At 39.7% G+C, this 20,089-nt stretch overlaps 1 protein-coding gene across 1 annotated transcript in view; it reads right to left on the bottom strand.

Annotated features, from left to right (window-relative positions):
• Nucleotides 1-1,128: 1,128 nt before the first annotated feature.
• LOC149799667 (coadhesin-like) overlaps nucleotides 1,129-20,089 on the bottom strand; it is a 177,754-nt gene continuing 158,793 nt past the window's right edge. The window contains exons 19-23 of the mRNA XM_089959021.1: nucleotides 18,263-18,433; nucleotides 17,236-17,406; nucleotides 3,120-3,137; nucleotides 2,369-2,504; nucleotides 1,129-1,380 (exon numbers count right to left, since the gene is read on the bottom strand). Of these exons, the coding sequence (XP_089815147.1) occupies nucleotides 1,197-1,380; nucleotides 2,369-2,504; nucleotides 3,120-3,137; nucleotides 17,236-17,406; nucleotides 18,263-18,433 (680 nt within the window). The 3' untranslated portion in view covers nucleotides 1,129-1,196. The remainder of the gene's footprint in view (nucleotides 1,381-2,368; nucleotides 2,505-3,119; nucleotides 3,138-17,235; nucleotides 17,407-18,262; nucleotides 18,434-20,089) is intronic.

Here is a 20,089-nt window from a genome sequence, read left to right on the forward strand (position 1 = left end):
AACGAGCTCATCAATAAGCTCTCGGTAAATATCAGTATCCATGATAAAGCCTTGAAATAATCGTCGACAGATTTCCGCTGCTTCATTAATTATTTCTGGTGAGTTACTTCCATCTTGTTTTCCTCCTATGAAAACTTCTAACCGTTTCACGTCACCGAGGATATTCTTAGAACAAACAAGAGCAATTTCCAAACCACTTCCGGTTGCTCCCTCTTCTGTTGTTTCCGTACTTTTCTTAAATAGTCTTAAGGGTGACCTTACTTGAAACTTTCTAATGAGGACTATGTCACTAGGAACTGACTAATGCTTGCAACAGAACTGCGGTTAAGCAATCACTTTAAGACAATTTTCGTAAAAACAATAAGGTTATACACTCTTCCTCCCTGTTGTTGTTTTCTGCGTATTTTAAATGGATTAGAATACTTATACATACTAGTTGATTAAGGATTAGTACCGGTAGAAAAACTCGAATGAGATTTTCAGTTGGTAGTAAAAGCATGGTGTACGTTACGCTCTACAAAATCATGTGTTCATTACTACTCTTTGTGAGTCTGTATATAATCCGTAAGAAACGAGAATTGTCAAAATGTGACTTCTTTTTGATATTGTAAGACATAATAAATGAAAACTTTGGTTCATAGTTTGGGGCATTGTTAGGATAATTACAATTTACGCCTTTCGTGTAAAGGATCTAATTGTCAATTAAAAGTTTGTACCAGTTTATTTCTGTCATTTATTTCGGTATGTAGTCGTTTGTAGAAATACATAGCAAATGATACTTATGAACTATAAGAATATACCGCAAGATCTGAGTACAACATTACAATTTTCATGACGGTGCTAACTGTCTTTTATATGCATTTTGTATCAAATAAAGTCAGATTATTTGCTGTTAGAATTATTGATATAAACCTTCCATGACAAGGAAATACCTATAAATAAATAATTTCCTCTCCTGTCCAAAACGAGATTTATGCCGTGATCAAACAAATGGCTTGGAATGGAGGAATGATATTCTTAAGGAAAACACAAAGCTGGAATGTATCTTTTTATTTTGGATTACATAGCGCGGACTTTGACAAAAGTCTGTACAACGTGTGCAGCACCATCTCCATTTTTTAGTAAATACATATAAAAGTATGCAAAATTTATTGACCGTAGAGAAATCGTGTTGTGGATATAGTCATTATAACAACCTAATTCTCCCTGTATAGTGTTTCACTTTCTGGATGAACGATCTCATTACAGTTGGGTGTTGTGCAGCAGTACGTACATTCAAATGTCTGTGTATAAATATAATTTGGGTTGAATGACATGCACTTTTCTAAAAAGTTAGTCTGTTGCCACCAATCAGATTTGCATTCTTGTAGGTTTCCACATCTTAAGAAGAAAGAGAAAAACATTTTACATCTTATATAATATTACAACTTTATGGTCTTCAAATAAGTACGAAATAGAAGCAACATTAGAAATCACTTGCCTATAATAAAGTGAAAATTAAAGGGATTTACAGTTTACTAATTCCCAAATAATTCTTAACGTTCTCTCACAAGTTTAAAAGTATAGAATAGTCCGAAGAAATTCAAAGTCTTAAATGTGCTGATGTACAAATAGCTTTGAATGTGCCGATGCACCAATAGTTTTGATCTATAACGATTACATCGTCTATGGTGTATTTAAATCATTACATAATAATCTCAAAATAGAGTTTTATTCCAAAACGCCAATAAGCTATTTGTCATTCCAAGGAATAACTCAAAAAAATTATTGTTCTCAAATGATCTATTAAGACAACAAAATAGTTTCCAAAGGATAATATTAAAACAAAAATGGAGACTTTGTTGGCAAAAACCAATTTTATGTACAGCCACAACTGACCCATATCGCGATGGCATTTTCTGAAGGGGAAAAAACAGTTATCTTAATGCAAACTTTGCAAAAAATTATTTGTATAACCTCCTAACCTCATAACCAAGGCTTGACTTTGAACTCATTTATCAGCAAACAATTTATTTATCACTTTTCCAGCAAGACAAGCATCAGGTAATAAACAGAAAACTCTATCCTAAGTCAAGGTCAACGTTCAATTACACAAAACAAATTAAATAAAAAAAACATACATACATACATACATACATACATACACACACACACACACACACACACACACATACATCCATACATACATACATGCATGCATACATACATACATACATACATACATACATACATACATACATAGCGAATGAAATTTTAAATGATAACTTACTCCTTCAACATAATGCTTAACACTGTCATACTGTCAGAGATCTAATATTTTTTGCATGAGAGAGAATGAGAGATAATGTAATTAACAAGGCTATCTTACTTCCTCTCTACAAGTCTTTGTCCAGAGTCTGGGTTTCTTAATATATTGATACAGTAAGGATCTGGGCAGACTGTAGCTTGCTCAAACACGAATTCACACAAATCTGGAGGATTATCTCCACACGTTGCACAGGTAACTAATGAAAATAAGGTCGAATACAAAAAGGTTTACATATTTCGAACTGGTCAAGAAAGCTAAATATGGTTTACTGAATACTTCATATAACCTTGTAGTGGTCAATATTCAGGTTATAAGGCATTACCAATAAAACTTAGTTAATTATCGGCTAATCTCCTACATCACACAAAGCTTCCCTCCTCTCGAATGTGAGCAAGTCTCGACAATAAGCCGACTAATAAATATTATGTACAACATATTTACATGAATGGATAAACGTATGGAGGGTTAATTTAAAAATAGTAAATGAGACACATAAATTCAGAACCATTTATGATCACAGAATTTTACACTGATCTTGTATAGAACCTAAAGTGGAACATACTCATTTTTAAATAGGAATCGTACAAAATATTATTTCAAATATTTAGATATAATGTACAAAACATTTCCGTCCAAATTCAATCGATATATTAACTCAAAAAATATGTTTCTCTCAGAAATATGTTTTTCATGAAAATTAGCTGAAAACAAAAACTAACGAGCAACGAAATAAGCGATTCACTTTTTAAGGAAAATAGATAAAATTGCTGATTCTTTGCTACGCCACAGACATAATTTGAGATATACTCACAGCTTGATCTTGTGGGAGCTGAAACACGAAGTGCATTTCATTAGTACTTTTTCAGTGTTGACTTGATATGATTGCAAAGTTAAAGTATCAAAGGTTTCTTTGACTCAATAAAAACTGCAACTCAATTTTTTTAATAAATTGTAAGAGCAATAAAAGAAGCACTCAAAGAGGCATAGATAATATATTTATAAAAAAGCTGACAACCATAAACATGACCTGAAAGTGTTATGAATCAAGACGTAGACCGTCTTCAACCGAACTTAGGTCATCGGAGCGGTCCCAACACAGACAGTGATCTGTCATCACTTAATGTGGCAACATTTTAAGCCTATGTTCTTTGTTTTAATGATTGGTCTTAAGAAACTGGATATATCTAGATCAGCTGACACAATCTTTCAATGGCGGACATGTGTGAATGATGTTTGCAGTTGGATCCGACTTATGCTTGAGTCTAATGGTGACACTTTTTTTACACCTAATTTATTTTCAACTTAAGATACTGTGTTTCGATATTGTAGGTAAGATTTATAAGGGAGCAACAAAGTGTCGTTTCTTCACTGTCACAACCCCGCTTCTAAAATTCAAACATAGATCAGCAATTGCAATCTAACACTCGAACAAGAACATGGAATGCGAGATCAGATTTATGATTTCTTTTTCGTGAATTTGTTGATAGTTCCTTGGAATTTTCCTGTTTACAGAATTGATTAGCTGACCGAAAAATAAGCAATAATTAAATAAATACCGATGTTAGTGCATTCATTGTTGTTGCAGCAAAAATATTTGAACACTGGACGTTTTATTAATAAACACAATTCGTTTTAGACATGTACGTATAATTGTATTCAAAAATAGGTCACACTTGCTTTCTACGTTTCATCTACAATGTGTAAGAACTTTGATATGGTAAGGATAAGCTGCGTCATGAGTTCTTTAAATGTATGAGTAAAACATAAAATTTTGATTAAAACAGTTATTCAAAATAATATATTTTGATTTATTTTAAAGATTTACATTTTTTAAATAATCTTTTCGCTCGTGAGTAATAACTTTTAGAACGTGCCATGTTGTGCAAGGATTGAATTGTGGTTTCAAGCAAAAATGAAGTCCAACAGAAAATAGTTATTCAAGAAAAAAAGATTTCATAATAATCACTGTCAGGATTTCGCACGTGCCTTATAATTTGCTGACTATTTCAATTAGTACATGGCCCCCGATGGCTGAGTTGTAAAGAGCGCTCGCCTTTACCGAGCACTGCCATCTCACCTCTACGCGACGGTTCGAGTCTCGGGCTCGACCAGTGTGGTTATATGAGAGAGCTTGCCAAGTAGCTTCCGGTAAGTCCATAGTTTTTACCGGGGTTTTCCTCGACATGCTATAATGGCCGCCATTTATACCTATTGTTTGGTGAAAAATGTCGTTAAAAACAAACACAACCTCAATTAGTATCTTAATATAAGAGGCCTGAGGTGATCTCTAGAAGTCATTGTATTTATAGGCGTAAATGTATGAAACATTGCATTACAATGAATAAAAACCAAAGGGCTTTAAACTACTGAAATATAGAAGATGAAATGACAAAGTGTAACATTTCCTAGAAGTCAATAAGAAGAAGAAAAACCATCATCCATAACACCCACTTGATTTAGATAATACCCTGACGATGATACTATTTAATAATAATAATAATAATAATAATAATGACAATAATTAATGATAATAATATTAATGACAATAATAATAATAATGTCATGATGCAAATAAAAACTACTCTGTTTTTATACGGAATTCAGAGCTGCAGGTTAAAACTGGTATAGACATCTCATAATAAACTACTGTTTATCAAACAAAGTCTCTGTGCTTATCCGATTTGCAGGATGCATTAATATCAATAGAGGAATAAGTAACCTTACAGACAGACGGGCAAGTATACGCACAGAGTGAAACGTAATGCTAAAATATCTTTTTGAATGAATAGAGTGGGTCTATATACAGGCAATAGGAAATGAATATGACGTCTTCACGTTACAAAATGTATGTGGATAAGGGGTACTGTACTGCTAACAATGTCATACATGCACTAATTATGTCCAACATTTAAATAAAGTGATCAACACTCACAACTACTGCTCAGAACCCACTCTTACTAATCAAAACATAGTGTTACTGACCAGGATCCGCAACCGTTGACATCATATGCTCGTACAAAATGTAGGATATGAAAGAAGGGGTATGGAATAGAAATGAAACTGCTTATAAACAAAACTTTCTCGCACGTCACATATTCCTGCAATCCCCTTATAACTAAAATGAAACTAAAATCCCCATATCACCACTATGATCCTAGAATTGAAGCTTAAGGGAGTGAAAAGGGTATGAAGTTGGTACTAATAATAAGTAATTAGGTTTTTAGAATACCGGGTGGTCCTGAAATTTACCATTGGTTTAAATAGCGTGCTACCAAATGTTGTTAACATAGATGACTATTACATTTCTCAATCTCAAACGTTTTCGTACCAGGCTCTAATAGCCATGACGGCTCAGTGGTTGACATACTAGACTTGCGACTGAATTGGTGCGGTTCGAATACTGACACTAAGCCAGACTGGATCAGCTTCAGTAGTGTGTCCATGGGCAAGATACTTTACTCCAGTAGCTTTGGAACAATATAAAACGTATCGTGTTTCAAGCCAAGTGCTCTTTTAAGACACCTCTCCTTTCCTTAAAGATTTGCTTCACAAATACGGCTGACTGGGTATTTTCGTCTTTAAAATCCACTTCGCCTTCACAGATGGATGGAACCGCATGGTATATATGCGTGTGATTTTTCTCACACTAAGCAACATATTGATTCTTTAAGCATTGATGACAGTTCTGGTGAAATCGGCACTGTATCGATAGTTCATTTGGGGAGATTTTTTGTGTATTTTTCGTTTGCTTTTTTAAAACATCCTCATTGTAGTATTTTTGTGCACAATACATACAATATGTTTAAATCTATTTCAACAGAATGTTGGAACCGATGTTTTAAAATGAATTATATCCTACTGGTAAATACGTGACATTCTTTTGAACAAGTCAGGTCCCAATAATGGTGAAAAACAACATTTACAATTATAACGTTAAACGTTTGTATATCCTGCGAAGAATTGTTTTAGGGAAATATTTTATTCTTTATATATTTTCTTCCTTATAGGCTTGTCCCTAATTATATTCTTATGTGTAACGATCCAGAACTTGTTTATTTGACACTGTCAGCGCTTACCAGCGCGTTTTACATTGGATAGACAAAATACTAGATGGGAAAAGAAAACGTCAGTGCTATACTGGATAGAAATTTCATTAAACTTACAAGTCAGTGATAGTGGTATATGTCAACTGCTCTTTTCAATATTTGAATTTGTAACTGGAAACCATTTAAGCAGCAAACAATCGAAATATCTATCAGAAACAAAATACAAGGCCAATGACACGAAAAATAGCCATTGCATAATATTCAATGGCAAAATAAATGTTATTGTGGTCTGGAGTATTCAAACTAACAACCAATGACGCAGCCTGCGCCAATGTTTAACTTAAGTTTAGTTAGATCCAAAACAACGTCTATGAAAACAACAACCTATAATCAATTATATTTTCGTATTTGCTGTAAATAGGTTCACCCGCAAACTATTGTTACATGCAGCTTATTTAACAAAGTTGTTACACCGTAACAAAACATCAGGTGTGTATTTTTGCTTATAAAGAAAACAAAATTTGGGTTTTGTTTTTACTTTTTCGTTTGTTTCGTTTTTGTTTGTTCGAAGCTCGGGAGATAAAAAAAGGTTAACATTACCAGAACAATCACTTAACACATGAGTAAATAAATGGATGAACATCAATGAATAAAGTACCAATGAATGGACAAATTACTGAATCCTAAAGCAAAAACAATGAAGGGCAGAGAAAAGCTATATTATGACAGCTTACACATTCTAGGAAACAAATACTCGTCCTTATGAAGGGGAGTTGCGGTAGTGCAGTTGGTATTGAGTTGAACTCGTGATCGAAGGACCATTGGTCCGATACACAAGCTCTGGTTGGCTGTCTCGAAGTGTCCCTGGGAAAGACATTTAGCTCCAATTTTCTGGGCATGCAATAGTTAACATAAACAAAAGTCTTCCTTACAACTCAACAAGTGGCACTAAGCAGTGTATTATCCAATGTCATTGTTGTAGAAGACAAGTTTGATTCTTATCTTTGTTACGGCTGGTCTGTTGTCGTTTCGACAACCTAGATTTACTACCAGAACTGACCTGCTACCTATTTTCGCTTTAAAAAACGTTGTCAGAACGTCTGTTTAAGACTATAAGATGCTAATGTTGTATGAACCAACATTGGTTCTTCACCTTGTATAAATGTAATGGAATGCTTTTATTTGTCGAAATATAGAGTGACAAATTTTCAGCTGCTTATTATCATTGAGCAAAAAATAACACATCTTATTGTCATACTCTGGAATTCAAAATCTAAGAAACATGTTTTGACCTTCTTTGGTATCCGTCCGTCTACAGGAGACGATGGTGCAGCTCCAGAGTAAGTTGTTGTTTCTCCCTCTTTCTAGCTCTCTTTTCAGTTTGCATTATGTTTATGTCTTCCTCTGCTCTTTGAACGCCCTGTCTGACAGCAAGGTGCCAGGTGAAATGGTCATAAGCACAGCTCTCGCAGGCCCGGTAGACACTCAGTTTGGACTTCTCAATGAGGTGGGGTTTTTCCAGACCTTCTAGTTAAGTTTGACCATCACTGCTGATGCCTTGGCAATCCTGTCGTTCACCTGTCTGTATACTGGTGGAAAGGGTCAGCCAGTAGGTGTTGGCACAGCCGCGGTCGGTCGGCTTGGTGTTGTTCCTAGCAGTCCTGTGGGCTTGTAGTGATCTGGGGCTAGGTACAGCCTTGTATGCCAGGAGGGCTTTCCTCTTTGCATCGGTCACGGGTCCATTTCCTCCAAGTCGGTCTCATACCAGTAGGCATTTTTGCCCTCCTTTTTCCTGTTAGCAGTGATAGCTGAATTATACACAGAGTCTCGGAGGTGGGACCACTTGGAGTCGATGGTGTCATCAGGTGAGCGCTTCATGCAGTTTGCTGATGCACTGATGTGTTTTCTCTGGGTTGCTTGCACAGCAGGTGTTGATGCGTAGGCGACTCTTCTTCTTGGCGTGGTGCAGCATCTTGGGTCTTCTTCGCACCTTGCTGGCGACGAGGGAATGGTCCGTGTCGCAGTCGGCACTATAGTAGCTGCGGGTGAGGAGGACACTGGCCAGTTCCGCAGTCCTGGTGGTGACGAGATCTAGCTGGTACCAGTGGCGTGAACGTGGGTGTCTCCATGACACCTGGTAGGTCTCCTTGCATTTGAAGTGTTGGTCATACATAGGATGTGGGAGCAGCACATTTCAGGCAGTCGCTGACCATTCTCGTTGATCTTGCCCCTTCCGTGAGAGCCGAGACAGGTGGACCAGGCCTAGTGGTCAGCTTCCACTCTAGCATTGAAGTCCCCTAGTAAAACGAGTCCATCAGTGTTGGGGATTCTGGATAATGCCTGATCCAGAGCCTCACAGTACTAGTCTTTCTCCTCCTGGATGGAGCTGAGGGTTGGGGAGTACACCCTGAAGATGTTGACCTAGCCCGAGGATGTTGACAGCCGGAGGGCAAGGATCCTCTCAGGAATTGATGACAAAGGTTCAATGAAGACGAATAGCTTGTCATTTATGGCAAAGCCTATACCGTGCTGCCTAGGTTCATCTGAGGGCTTCCCTTACCAAACGAAGGTGTAATTGGCTTTGCTGATTGTGCCGCTGTCAGCCAGTCGGGTCTAATGGAGGCAGACAATGCCGATATTCAGTCGGGGAGTTCTCTGTCAATGACGGCAGTCTTCCGTGCATCGTCGATCTTATGTAGGTCAGCGGTCAATCCGGGACACATGGTCCTGATGTTCCAGCTCGCCAAACGAAGAGTTGGAGTCTTCTTATTTCTTCTTTGAGTCTTTTCTGAGGGGGCCCCGAGTGGCCAAGTGGTCTAAAGCGCTCTCCGTTACGGATCACTGCCATCTCACCTCTGTCTGCGTGGGTTCGAGTCTAGGATTCGGCTAATGTGGGTATGTGAGAAAGCTTGCCAGTAGCTTCTCGTGGGTCGGTGGTTCTTCTCGTGTTTTCCAGGGTTCTTCCTCCACCATCGTGTGCTGAAATATGGCGTTAAACCCCACAACAACAACAACAGAGTCTTTTCTGGTGCGGAGTTTGTGGCACAGTTGTTGAGATGGTTCTCTAAGGTCCACGCACTCAGTGACGCAGGCAGGCCATGGTGGGCAGCACCTTAATGACTGGGTGCTGCCCAACTTGTGTCAGGTGGTAGCTGTCCAGTGAGACATGGTGATCTCTCCCACCGTCAAAAATAGACCCTGGCAAGAATCGACTTAGAACTTCTACTTCCCGTGTTGTGCCTAAGCCGTACGATGACACTGGAGTGTCCTCTCCAGTGGAGCTACGAAGCCTGGGCAGGGTGGTGTGGAGAATCCGCTGTTGCCCAATCAGCAGATCCCCCTCTCCACGCAGCTGGTGGACCCAAGGTAACGACGAATGCCGGTAAAGCTTGGCACTAACGGCGTCGCAGGAGTTGCCCGGATGACATTGAAGTCAGTGTCAGACCGCGTTAGGCACTCCGTCTCTGGATTTTCTGTCCGGGGTTACTCCCTTATCATTCCCCATGAGTTGGTATACCTGCAAGGCAGAATATGTTTGGAATCGGAGTTTTCATTCTCCTAGATGAGCTACCACCCAAGGTTTACAAGTCACATAAATCCGATGAGACTTGTTTTAAGGTGCCAGTGGCCCGCTTTCACCCTTTTGCCTGTTAGTGGGAACAGGGTCCGCCGGACTTCGAAGCTAAGCCACTCGCGGAGAACAATTATTATTATTATCCTTCTTGCTTTTCGTATTCCTATCGTAGCATTACTTGCATTCAAGTTATTTATGCGATCCACGTCGGCACTTTGTCCTATACGGATATATTTTTATTCTTGGTATGCAATGTCATGTTGGTAACAGTCAGTATCAATACGACGTACTGGTGCTTCACCAGGCTTTGGATGCCTGTTAAAATCAAGTCGTATATCAAGCAGTCTTCCGAGTCTCTGCAATTGTATCCGGGAATATATTTTTCGCCAGCGAATTTACTCCAAGGTGTTCCAGGAAGACTTTGTTAATGCAGTAGCGACATAATCTCCAGCTTTTCTTTCAAACCTGGAAACTGCGTGTCCACAGCAAATCCCAATTGAACTGGAAGTTCCAATGAATTGTATTTTTAAATGGTATCAAGAAAAAGAAAATTCACAAATGCTTTCAGAAAGTCAGTGATTCGAAAAGCTTTCCCGTCATTGATTTTTCGTCCAATCAGCACCTAAACCATTCAAGCATGGTTCATATATTTCCAGTCTCAGTTCATGCGCTAATTCTTAGCCATGCTGGACCAGGAAAAACTCAACTGTTGCTTTAATATGATTTTTAGATCTTTTACGTAGGATCGATTGAACCTTATTGTACCGTAGGCTGATAATCAAACGTGTTATAATGTTTTCATAGACTTTAAGTAGAGTTGAGTGACAAAGCATTGTTGGTGGCAGCGCCACACCATCGATTTTGTTTTCACCTTCTGAGAAGCACTTTCCATTGACAATTTAGATGCAAGTGAAATCGATTTTGTTGTGATGGTTGAGCATCAGGCCCTAACAAATGTTTCCAATGGGTCAACACAAAACATCTTCGTGATCTATTTGATCAGCAACAACAGTAACGCGTATTGCCATCCGTTAGCCTCGAGAGAAGATGGAAGTGCGCCCATGCGAGATGTCCTGGTCGGTGGTTCTGCAGCGCCTGCTGTGGCTATGTAGCCCAACACGGGAGTGACAGTCCTTGCTGAACTTGCTGCACTTGAAGGTTGAGTCTGGTGTGGGTTGGAGCTGCTCCTTCTTCCTCTGCCTTCGCTTTTCATTTGCTTGCTAGCGTAGCCTATCCTCGCAGGCTTTCAGACCAGTGAACAGAGTATGTCACCAGCTGAACCTGTCTAGAGTAATATCTTCCCAGGTGGAGATATCGATGTCAGTGGCTTTCATGTCGCACTTGCAGACATCCTTGTAGCAGAGATGTGGCCGTCCGATCGACCATTTGTCAGTGGAAACTTTCAAATAAAGAATGCTTTTGGGAATCCGTCCATCATCCATCCGACGTACATGACCCATCCATCTGATGCAACTTTGGTGTAGGAGTGTGACTATGCTGGGAATCTTGGCACGTTCAAGCACCACGTTGTTTCTTACTCGATCGCTCCAGGTGATCCCGATTATGTGTCGGGGACATCGCATGTGGACGTTGCTCAGTCTCTTCTATTATGAGACGCACATAGTCCATGTTTCACTGGCGTACAGGCGAGTGCTTAGCACGGTACACGGAGATCTTAGAGTTCAGGGTCAGCATGCTGTTGTTCCACACTCTCTACGACAACCTGGGGAGAGTTGTTGATGCCTTTCCGATCCGCTTGTTGAGCTCAGAATTGAGCGAGAGTTGTTGGTGACAGTAGAGACGAAGTACGTGAACTGACTGAGAATCTCAAGTTCGTAGTTGTTTATGATGGTGCTTGTGGGGACCGCGTCCAGAGCCATCGCATGCTTTAGCAAAGCGGTCCATCACGCACTTTTCGCTTTGCCTTCAGTCGTGCCAGGTTAAACAGTCTGCGTCCGATTCTAGGTAGATCACTTCTGTGGACGTTCCAAAGGCGTGCTTGAGCAGGACAGCGAAGAAGATGCCGAAGAGAGTGGGGGCAAGGACGCAACCCCGTTTCATACCGCTGATGAGGATGTCAAAGGGGTCGGACGTTGAGCCATCGTACTGCACTGTGCCTTTCATGTCATCGTGGAAGTACTGGATCATCCTTAGCAGCTTTAGAGGGCATCCAATCTTCGCCAGGATTGTGAAGAGTCCGTGTCTGCTGACCAGACCGAACTTCTTGGTGAGGTCTATAAAGGCCAGGAAGATGGGTCTGTGTTGTTCTGTTTATTTCCCCTGCCGTTGCCAGACGAAGACGATCATGTCCATTGTGAACCTCTCTGCGCGAAACCCCCACTGCGATTCTGGATACACTCTGTCAGCAAGCGTCTGCAGTCTGTTCAGGACGACGCGTGCGAAGACTTTACCCACGATGCTGAGAAGGAATATACCCTTGTAGTTGTTGCAGTCGCCTCTGTCGCCCTTGTTCCTGTACGGGGTTACGGTGTTTGCGTATCTCATGTTCTGAAGCACTGCACCCTCTTCCCAACACCGGCAGAGGAGGTCGTGCAAGTGTTTGAGCAGCACGCACCAGCCAAACTTGATGACTTCTGCTGAGATTCTATCCTTCCCTGGATCTTCATCTACGGACAGTTTTTCTAAGGCCTTCTTTAGTTCGGCTACAGTACGTTTTTAGTCCAGTTCAGCCATGAGAGCGAGGTTTTCAATGGCGTTGAGGGCATCGTTGGTCACCTGGTTCTTTCTGGAGTACAGTTCATTGTTGTACTCCACCCAACATTCCATCTGCTTGCCCTTGTTGTCGATGGTATCGCCTGCGGCCAACTTCAGTGGTGCAGTCACTTTCTTCGTGGGACCCAATGCTTTCTATATGGCATCGTGCATGCGTCTGATGTTTGCGATATCTGCTGATGACTGGATGCTCTGAAAGAGCTGAAGCCAGTATTCACTGACGCACTGTCGTGCTACCTTTTGCACTTTGCATGTGGTAGGACTGTATGCCTATAATGTTTTCTTACGGGGGGATCGTTTGTATTCCAGGTAAACACTGCGGCGCTCTTCTCTAGCTAGCATGAGTGTGACGACGTTAGCCTCAAACCAGTCGTTGTTCATTGACTGCTTCCTACCAAAGATCCGTGTGGCTGTGCTGTACACAGTCTCTCTGATATGATATCATCTCTCTATGGCACTGCCGTTGGGAGGTTCTGAATCAAAAGAATTGGAGAGGGCATACGTAAAATCTTCAGCCTTGTCTGGATATGACGTTTTGCTGACCTCAATGCGTGGTTTACACTTTTGCCTAGAGCGGTGGAACTTCTTCGGCTGAAGCTTCATTTTTCAGCACATCAGCGAGTGGTCAGCGTCGCAGGCAGCGCTGTGGAAGGTACAGGTAAGAAGCCAACATTTATGACAGACCGTCTCGTAATGATCAAGTCCAGCTGGTGCCAGTGTTTGGACCGGGGATGCCTCCAAGACGTTGTCTGCTGAAGCTTTGTCTGAACGAATAAATTGGTGATGCTGAGGTCGTGGTACGAGCAAATCTCTAAGACACGCTGACCGTTCTCATTCATCTTTCCAATTCCAAACGTGCCAAGACAGGAAGGCCAAGAGTCATTGTGAGCACCCACTTTAGCGATGAAGTCGCCCACTAATATCAAGTTCTCTTACTGGAGAATTGTGTCGATCATCGAGTCTAACTCGTCGTAAAAGTCATCCTTGGTATTTCCGGTAGCACTTGGTGTGGGAGCGTAAACTCTGATCAAGTTGACAGACCCGGTTGTGTTGTGAAGGCGGAGATATAGCAGTCTTCTGTTTCCTAGTTGCCAGGGTTCTATCATCCCAAGATGAGTGTTTCTGGTGGCGAATTCAGCTTTGTCGACGCCCTTACTTTGCCAGGCGAATGTGTAGTTCTTTTCTCTTCGGGACCCGGAATCTGATAGCCGTGCCTCCTGTAGTGAGGCAATGTCGACCTGGAATATTGCAAGTTCGTCGATCATGACTAAGTCTTTCGAACATCGCTGATTGTCTGGAGATCATCTAAGAGCCCAGACAGCATCGTGCGGGTATTCCAGGTACCTAGTTTGAGGATTGAAGGTTTCCTTGTTGGTTTTCTTTTGTTATCGCTTGGTGCAGTAGTTGCAGTCCACTAGTCAGGTACAACTCGTATCTTAAGCCTTAGGCACCCAGTAAGGCAGGCGAACTGTGGCGAGATGGCACCTTATTGTATTGGAGCTGCCCATCTTGAGGAGGGTGTTAGCTGTCCAGTCATACCCGTTGGTCTCTCACACCGTCGGAAGCAACCTCTGGTGTCTAACTCTACGTTAATCGAGCGGTCATTTCTAACTGGTAATTGCTGCTTCCTGCTGGAGTGTCCTTTCCAAGACCCAAGCCTGGACAGGGTGATATTGAGAATCAGCTGTTGCCCATGCAGCTGATTCGCCCTTTCCACGCAGCTGATGGATCCAAGGGAAAGGAAAAGATGATAAGTCATGGCAACAGTTACGTCGTAGGTATTTCCGAGACGAAAGTGAAAGCAATGCCAAGTCGCCATAGAGACTCCGTCTCTGGATTTTCTGTTGAGGTTTACTCCCTCGGCCTTTCCCATGAGAGGGTATAGTCGCAAGGCAGCGAAGGTGTGAAATCGAAGTTTACGTTCTCCTAGATGGGAGACCACCCAATGTTAACGAGCCCCAACTACCCGAAGTGTCTGGTTTTGGGGCGCCAGAAACTCGCCTGTCATCCCTTCTCCAGTCAGTTTAAACAGGTTCCGCTACTCGTGAAGGCCTGGAGCTGGATTTGGTTGTCAGAGGCTCTATGAGCGCAATCCATTAGGGATTTCTAAGGGAAATGGATGCTTATCACTCACATCCGCCCCGGCGATAACAACCCTTGGATATTTCGTGGCATTGACCCTCATGGCCTTACAAATATTAATTGGACTTTTCGTGGGATACAATTTGTGACATGTTTGCTCCGAAGACTTAGAATCTGTATGGTGTTCTCACCATTGATTTGACCGGAATGTCCGATTCCGGAAGTTGGGGTGGATACCTTGCGGGAATCGAACGTGCCCAATAAAATAATTTAACACTCATAAAAATGACATAGTGATGCCATGAAAGAGGATGGAAAGCGAAGCCGTAAAACCGCTAATGAAATTATATCGCAATGTTATAGAAGACCGCACAAAATGTCAGAGATATGATACAGTCAAGAAAAACTGCATGAGAAGATCATAACAGCTGACTTTTAACAAACATTTGCATCATTAATTAAACCAAGAAAGGCAATTGCCGAACGTGCTGAGGATATTACAAAGACATCGAAAGCAACTGTGGAAGAGGTTGTAGCGCTAACTGAAAAAAGGCAGGGTCGGATCCGATTTTTAAAATAGCTAAGCGCATCAAGGATATCAAGAAAAAGCAAAGGAGATATTGCGACAAGTTAGACAGTTTTACCAACGGTGGTCAGTTGTATCACAGGAAGCAATCAGTACACTTCAAGAAGATGTTACGAAAGTCAACTGACAACCTGCTACCTGAATGATAGTCGTAGATGACAACACCGGTGAAAAACTTTAATGAATAATCGCTGAGGTTAATTTTAAAAATCATGTGCATTTCGCTCGTGTGAAAGCATTTGGTGTTTTCCGGGAAATCCATGCTGCGATGAAAGAGGATGTTGTAAATACTACCAGAACGTTACGTCGATGATCACGATCTCTGTGTCGTTACTGTTTTGAATTCAATCACACTTGTGATTGCGCTAGCGCCGTTGCAATTTTATTATAGTTGGCCTAATATCTGATCACAACCGTTGGTGGTCTTGGCGCAAACAAATTCATTTACGTTTTTAGCAGAATATTGACCTTCCCTCGGGTGCGTACGACCTTGAATCATCAGGTGTGGCTGTTCCGGGTTATATACTGTTTGGGTTTTCAATGATTTTTGATTATCTATGAAATATACGTCAAAAATTAAGCTTACAATCATTTGGTGAGGATATAAATGTGTACTTCATAAATGAACCTCAATGTTACATTTCCATAGCATAATTCATATTTTATTTCTCATTTTTGAATAGAAGGACTTTCTCGTGACAATCAGTTTTCAAAAGAAGGATTTCCTTGTAAATTTGTAACTATCATTTGGAAATGAAGGCTTCTGTGTAACTTTTAGCATCTAGTCTAAACATTACTGGATTATTGCTAAGATTTATGGCATAATCTTACAAATTTCAGCTTTTCAGTTCTAATACAGACATATATCATCAAATAATCAATACATCAAGATGGCAATTGACTGCTGCAGAAGGTTTCTCAAATCATGTGGTTACGTTGTCTGGAAGCGAGCTGGATACTTCTTTAACCGTTCATACTTGCTTGCAAGTCGGACCCAACTGCAAACAGCATTAACCCAGACTTGTCGTAGCATAATGTGCCGACAGGTGTGAGTCTATGCAGTTTTCTAGAAGTAATCAGCAAAACAATCAACATAAACCGTGATCTGCCGGTGTCAATATTCAAAGGCAGATGTAAGTCTATTTTGTTTGCAGTTGGTCTCGACGTATAAACAAGGAAATGCGGCAATGATCACTCGAAACGCTATATTCTTCCTAGCTTTCAAACACATCATTTTTATATCTCAATGGTTATCCGTGTGTGGGATTATTGAAATTAAGTTCAATTTCACTTTTAATTTTGACGAATACTCTCAGTCTCATTTTCTTCTGTGAATGTTTCTTTGCGTTTTAACCTCTATTCCAAATACAGAAAAGGCAGACAATTCATATAACAAAATTCACATATTCTAAATTATGCTGTTAGTCAACATGGGCGTTTGACGGGATAACGAAAACATTTACAAGCTTCGTGGAAACCATATATCGGAATTCAATGAACATTTTTGACGGATTTAAGACACGACCTTAAAGATATGTGTCCAGTGTTTTCTGTGTTTTTATGGCACTTTGAAGATATTGTTAGCTATATCACACAGAGAAAATGTGAGTAAAGTGCCTTCCATGGACACACAGAGGCAGCTGACTCGGGCAGGTTGGGGTGGGTATAGATAAAACCCTGGAATATGAGTGCGACTCTTTACCAGCTGAGCTACCGCTCCTAATGCAATTTAAAGGAATCTATGAGATGGTTAAAATTATTTTCTTTTTGTGTCATTAACAAAAGATGCTTTGGGTGAATTACATATTAAAAAAGTAAATAATAATAATAATAATAAAGACAATAATAATAATAATAATAATAATAATCATCATCATCATCATCATCATCATCGTTCTGAACAAACCTGGGCACAGAGAAGGATTGCATGTTCTGTTTTCGTGACTGTTTCCATGACAATCATCTCCGTGTGGAACTCCGTCCGGATACTCGCATGTCCTGGACCTAGACTGTGTCCCGTTCCCGCAAGATTTAGAACAAGAGTCCCAAGATGTCCAGAATGACCAGGTTCCCTCAACTTAATGAAAACGAAATGATGCAGTTATAAATTCACCTAAATCAGCTACAAGCGTCCCTGTTTTCTTTCTAGTAGGCTAACAATGTTAACTAGATTTACAAGGAATGAAGCCTTCAGCAATTGAATAATAATTAAAATCCTTTTAGCAAAATGTTTCACAACGCAGTATTTACCCACAAAGCTCTCCGGCCTCTGCTCTCTGAACTGTACTAGTATTTAGTACAAGTTTCTCGCTTTGATGATGGTTTGAAAAATAAAACCCTGTAAATTGTAACGGTCATGTATAACACTGATTGTCTCCAGCAAGTTTTGGCGTAATATTTTCAAAATAACGTTTAACCACTTGTAGTCAACAATTGGATGGTTCGTATGTTTTCCGTAAATAATTTGAAGTAATATTTTAGCATTGCTCCAAACATTTAGTGTTGCTTAAAAATTATATCGCTTTAAATGACATAACTATGCACCAGTCTGGAAAGACTAATACTTTTGTATCGCTATAATCAGGTGTTTACACTATATGTTGATATCTGCTCTAATCTAAGGCTTGGTCTTCGAACGTTCTAAGGTCTGGCGTCAATATATTTTTGACGATTTCGCTATGTATTTAGCTGACCAATTTTTGGTAAAAACGGCTTGTAGGGAACATCAAATGCGAAATATACTCTACAATATTGAACATATCTTTGTGTGTATGAATTTATTTATTCAGATCTCGTCACTCGTTGGAATGATAGTCAATGAATATATAGAAGGTATGTTTAGGTTCAAAGGAAATATCGACAACGGAAAACTGACCTCGATATCTCTTTTCCGACTGCTCTTTGATTTTCTGAAAGTGAATAATAATATTTACCAGGGCACAGTCCAGAGGTGCAAAAACCCGTTTCTTGCAAGGGTGCCGTACAGTTTTTGCCCCTTGGATAGTGAGGGTTAAACTGACAATCTCGGTTGCGGGTATGGGTACCATTGCCACAAGTCTGGGAACACCGTGACCAATAGCTCCATATACCCAAATGGCCATCAACTTTAATGAAAATAAATAAACTTTACTTCGGTGAAATGATGGTATGGATCGCACAAATTTAACAGTTTTAAGAGATATATTCTACAGGGTTAGATACCATTCCCTTCGGTGTACATACCTTTCCTGATTTGGTAACAAATTAAGTTATTCCTTATAAACCATGTGCATAATTTATATTTTGTTATTATTTTGATTCTTGGGTTTCTTTTATATCCGATGCTTTTTGAATAACAATGAAGAACACACACAAAATGAATTTCTCCTATGTTGTCTTTAAATGGTTACATTAACGTTAGAATATGTGTCTTTTACATCGATATATTATGCAGCCATCTCATGTCTGTATGTATGTCCATCAGTGCTATTGTAGGTTCAGTCAGTAAAGAACTTGAATAAGTATTATATAACGAGTCTGGCTGCATTATATATAACATTTAATGAAAACAGCTCCGAGAAGAAATGAAAACATTGCTATTCCTAAATCATAGAAAAGCATTAAAGGTAATTAAATAAGGTCAATGTAGACACCAAAAGATATATACAAGAGCTGTGTGTGTCATTACATTGTTGTAGTGCTTATTACAGTTATTGATAAAATACACATTATATTCATTCATCGAGGCTATATAATTCCCGAACAGTATTACATACTATGTGAGTTTATTGCAGTGACGAATGTATTCTGGAAGTTAACATGTATGCTAGGATATTGAAAACTTTTATAAAATTCATTTTACATTATGTTAATAGCTGAGCCCATTTTGAAGCCGTTGTTCGGCTAATGCTCGAGAAAAAATATATTTCATTATAACTGTGAAATACATTGCTTATTGAAGAGCTTGATACATACTATAACGTATTATCATATTCTCCGCAAACAGAATAATTATGAGCTCTGCAATTTGAATAAAAGTTTTAAACTGTAAGCCAACATATATACAAAGTAAGCCGTAATACAATAAACCACAAGGAAATCGCATGCAGAAAGGACCTAAGATAATTCCTATTTCGCAGAACAGAAAGTCTAAATCGCGGCATGATTGAAAAGATCTGATTTTAAAAAAGTAGCCTCCATCAGAGAGTGGTACGTAGTGCATTTCAGATATAATTGCAATGCCAGTAGTTAGTACAGGAAAGTAACATTTCCATTGGTCAGAATGTTGCCACGTGATCAAAATGAATTGCGTTCATTTCTCTATGAACTGTAAGGAGAACTACTTTTCCACTTCTATAAATAGAGTCACGTGTACAGCATAAGATAAACACTGCCAGTGAAGACAGACACGAAGTAAGCATTAAAGGAAAACAACATTCTTACATTTTTTTTAAAAAAAATAATTGAATAAATTTGGTTTCCATTGGTTGAAGGACTGGTATTATGATGACCTTATTACGATCAAGCAGGACAATCCCAAGTGTTATATATAGCTACGTAACAGAAAAGCCCCAAACATGTATTACTACGCTCAATTAAGATTTCTATTTTTTAATGATGCAAACAAAATAACATAACGAATAATTGAAATTTCAATTATAAGAGTTTAACGTTGTTTTTTCTCAGTTTATCGTGGTATAAACTGTAAGTTGCCGACTCACACATCTTACATAACGCCCTTAGGGTGTTATTTGCTGAATGAATCGACAACTGACAGTTTA

The sequence above is a fragment of the Sinohyriopsis cumingii genome, chromosome 5, assembly GCF_028554795.1.
Source record: "Sinohyriopsis cumingii isolate HCF-2022 chromosome 5, ASM2855479v2, whole genome shotgun sequence".
In the NCBI taxonomy this organism is placed as follows: domain Eukaryota; kingdom Metazoa; phylum Mollusca; class Bivalvia; order Unionida; family Unionidae; genus Sinohyriopsis; species Sinohyriopsis cumingii.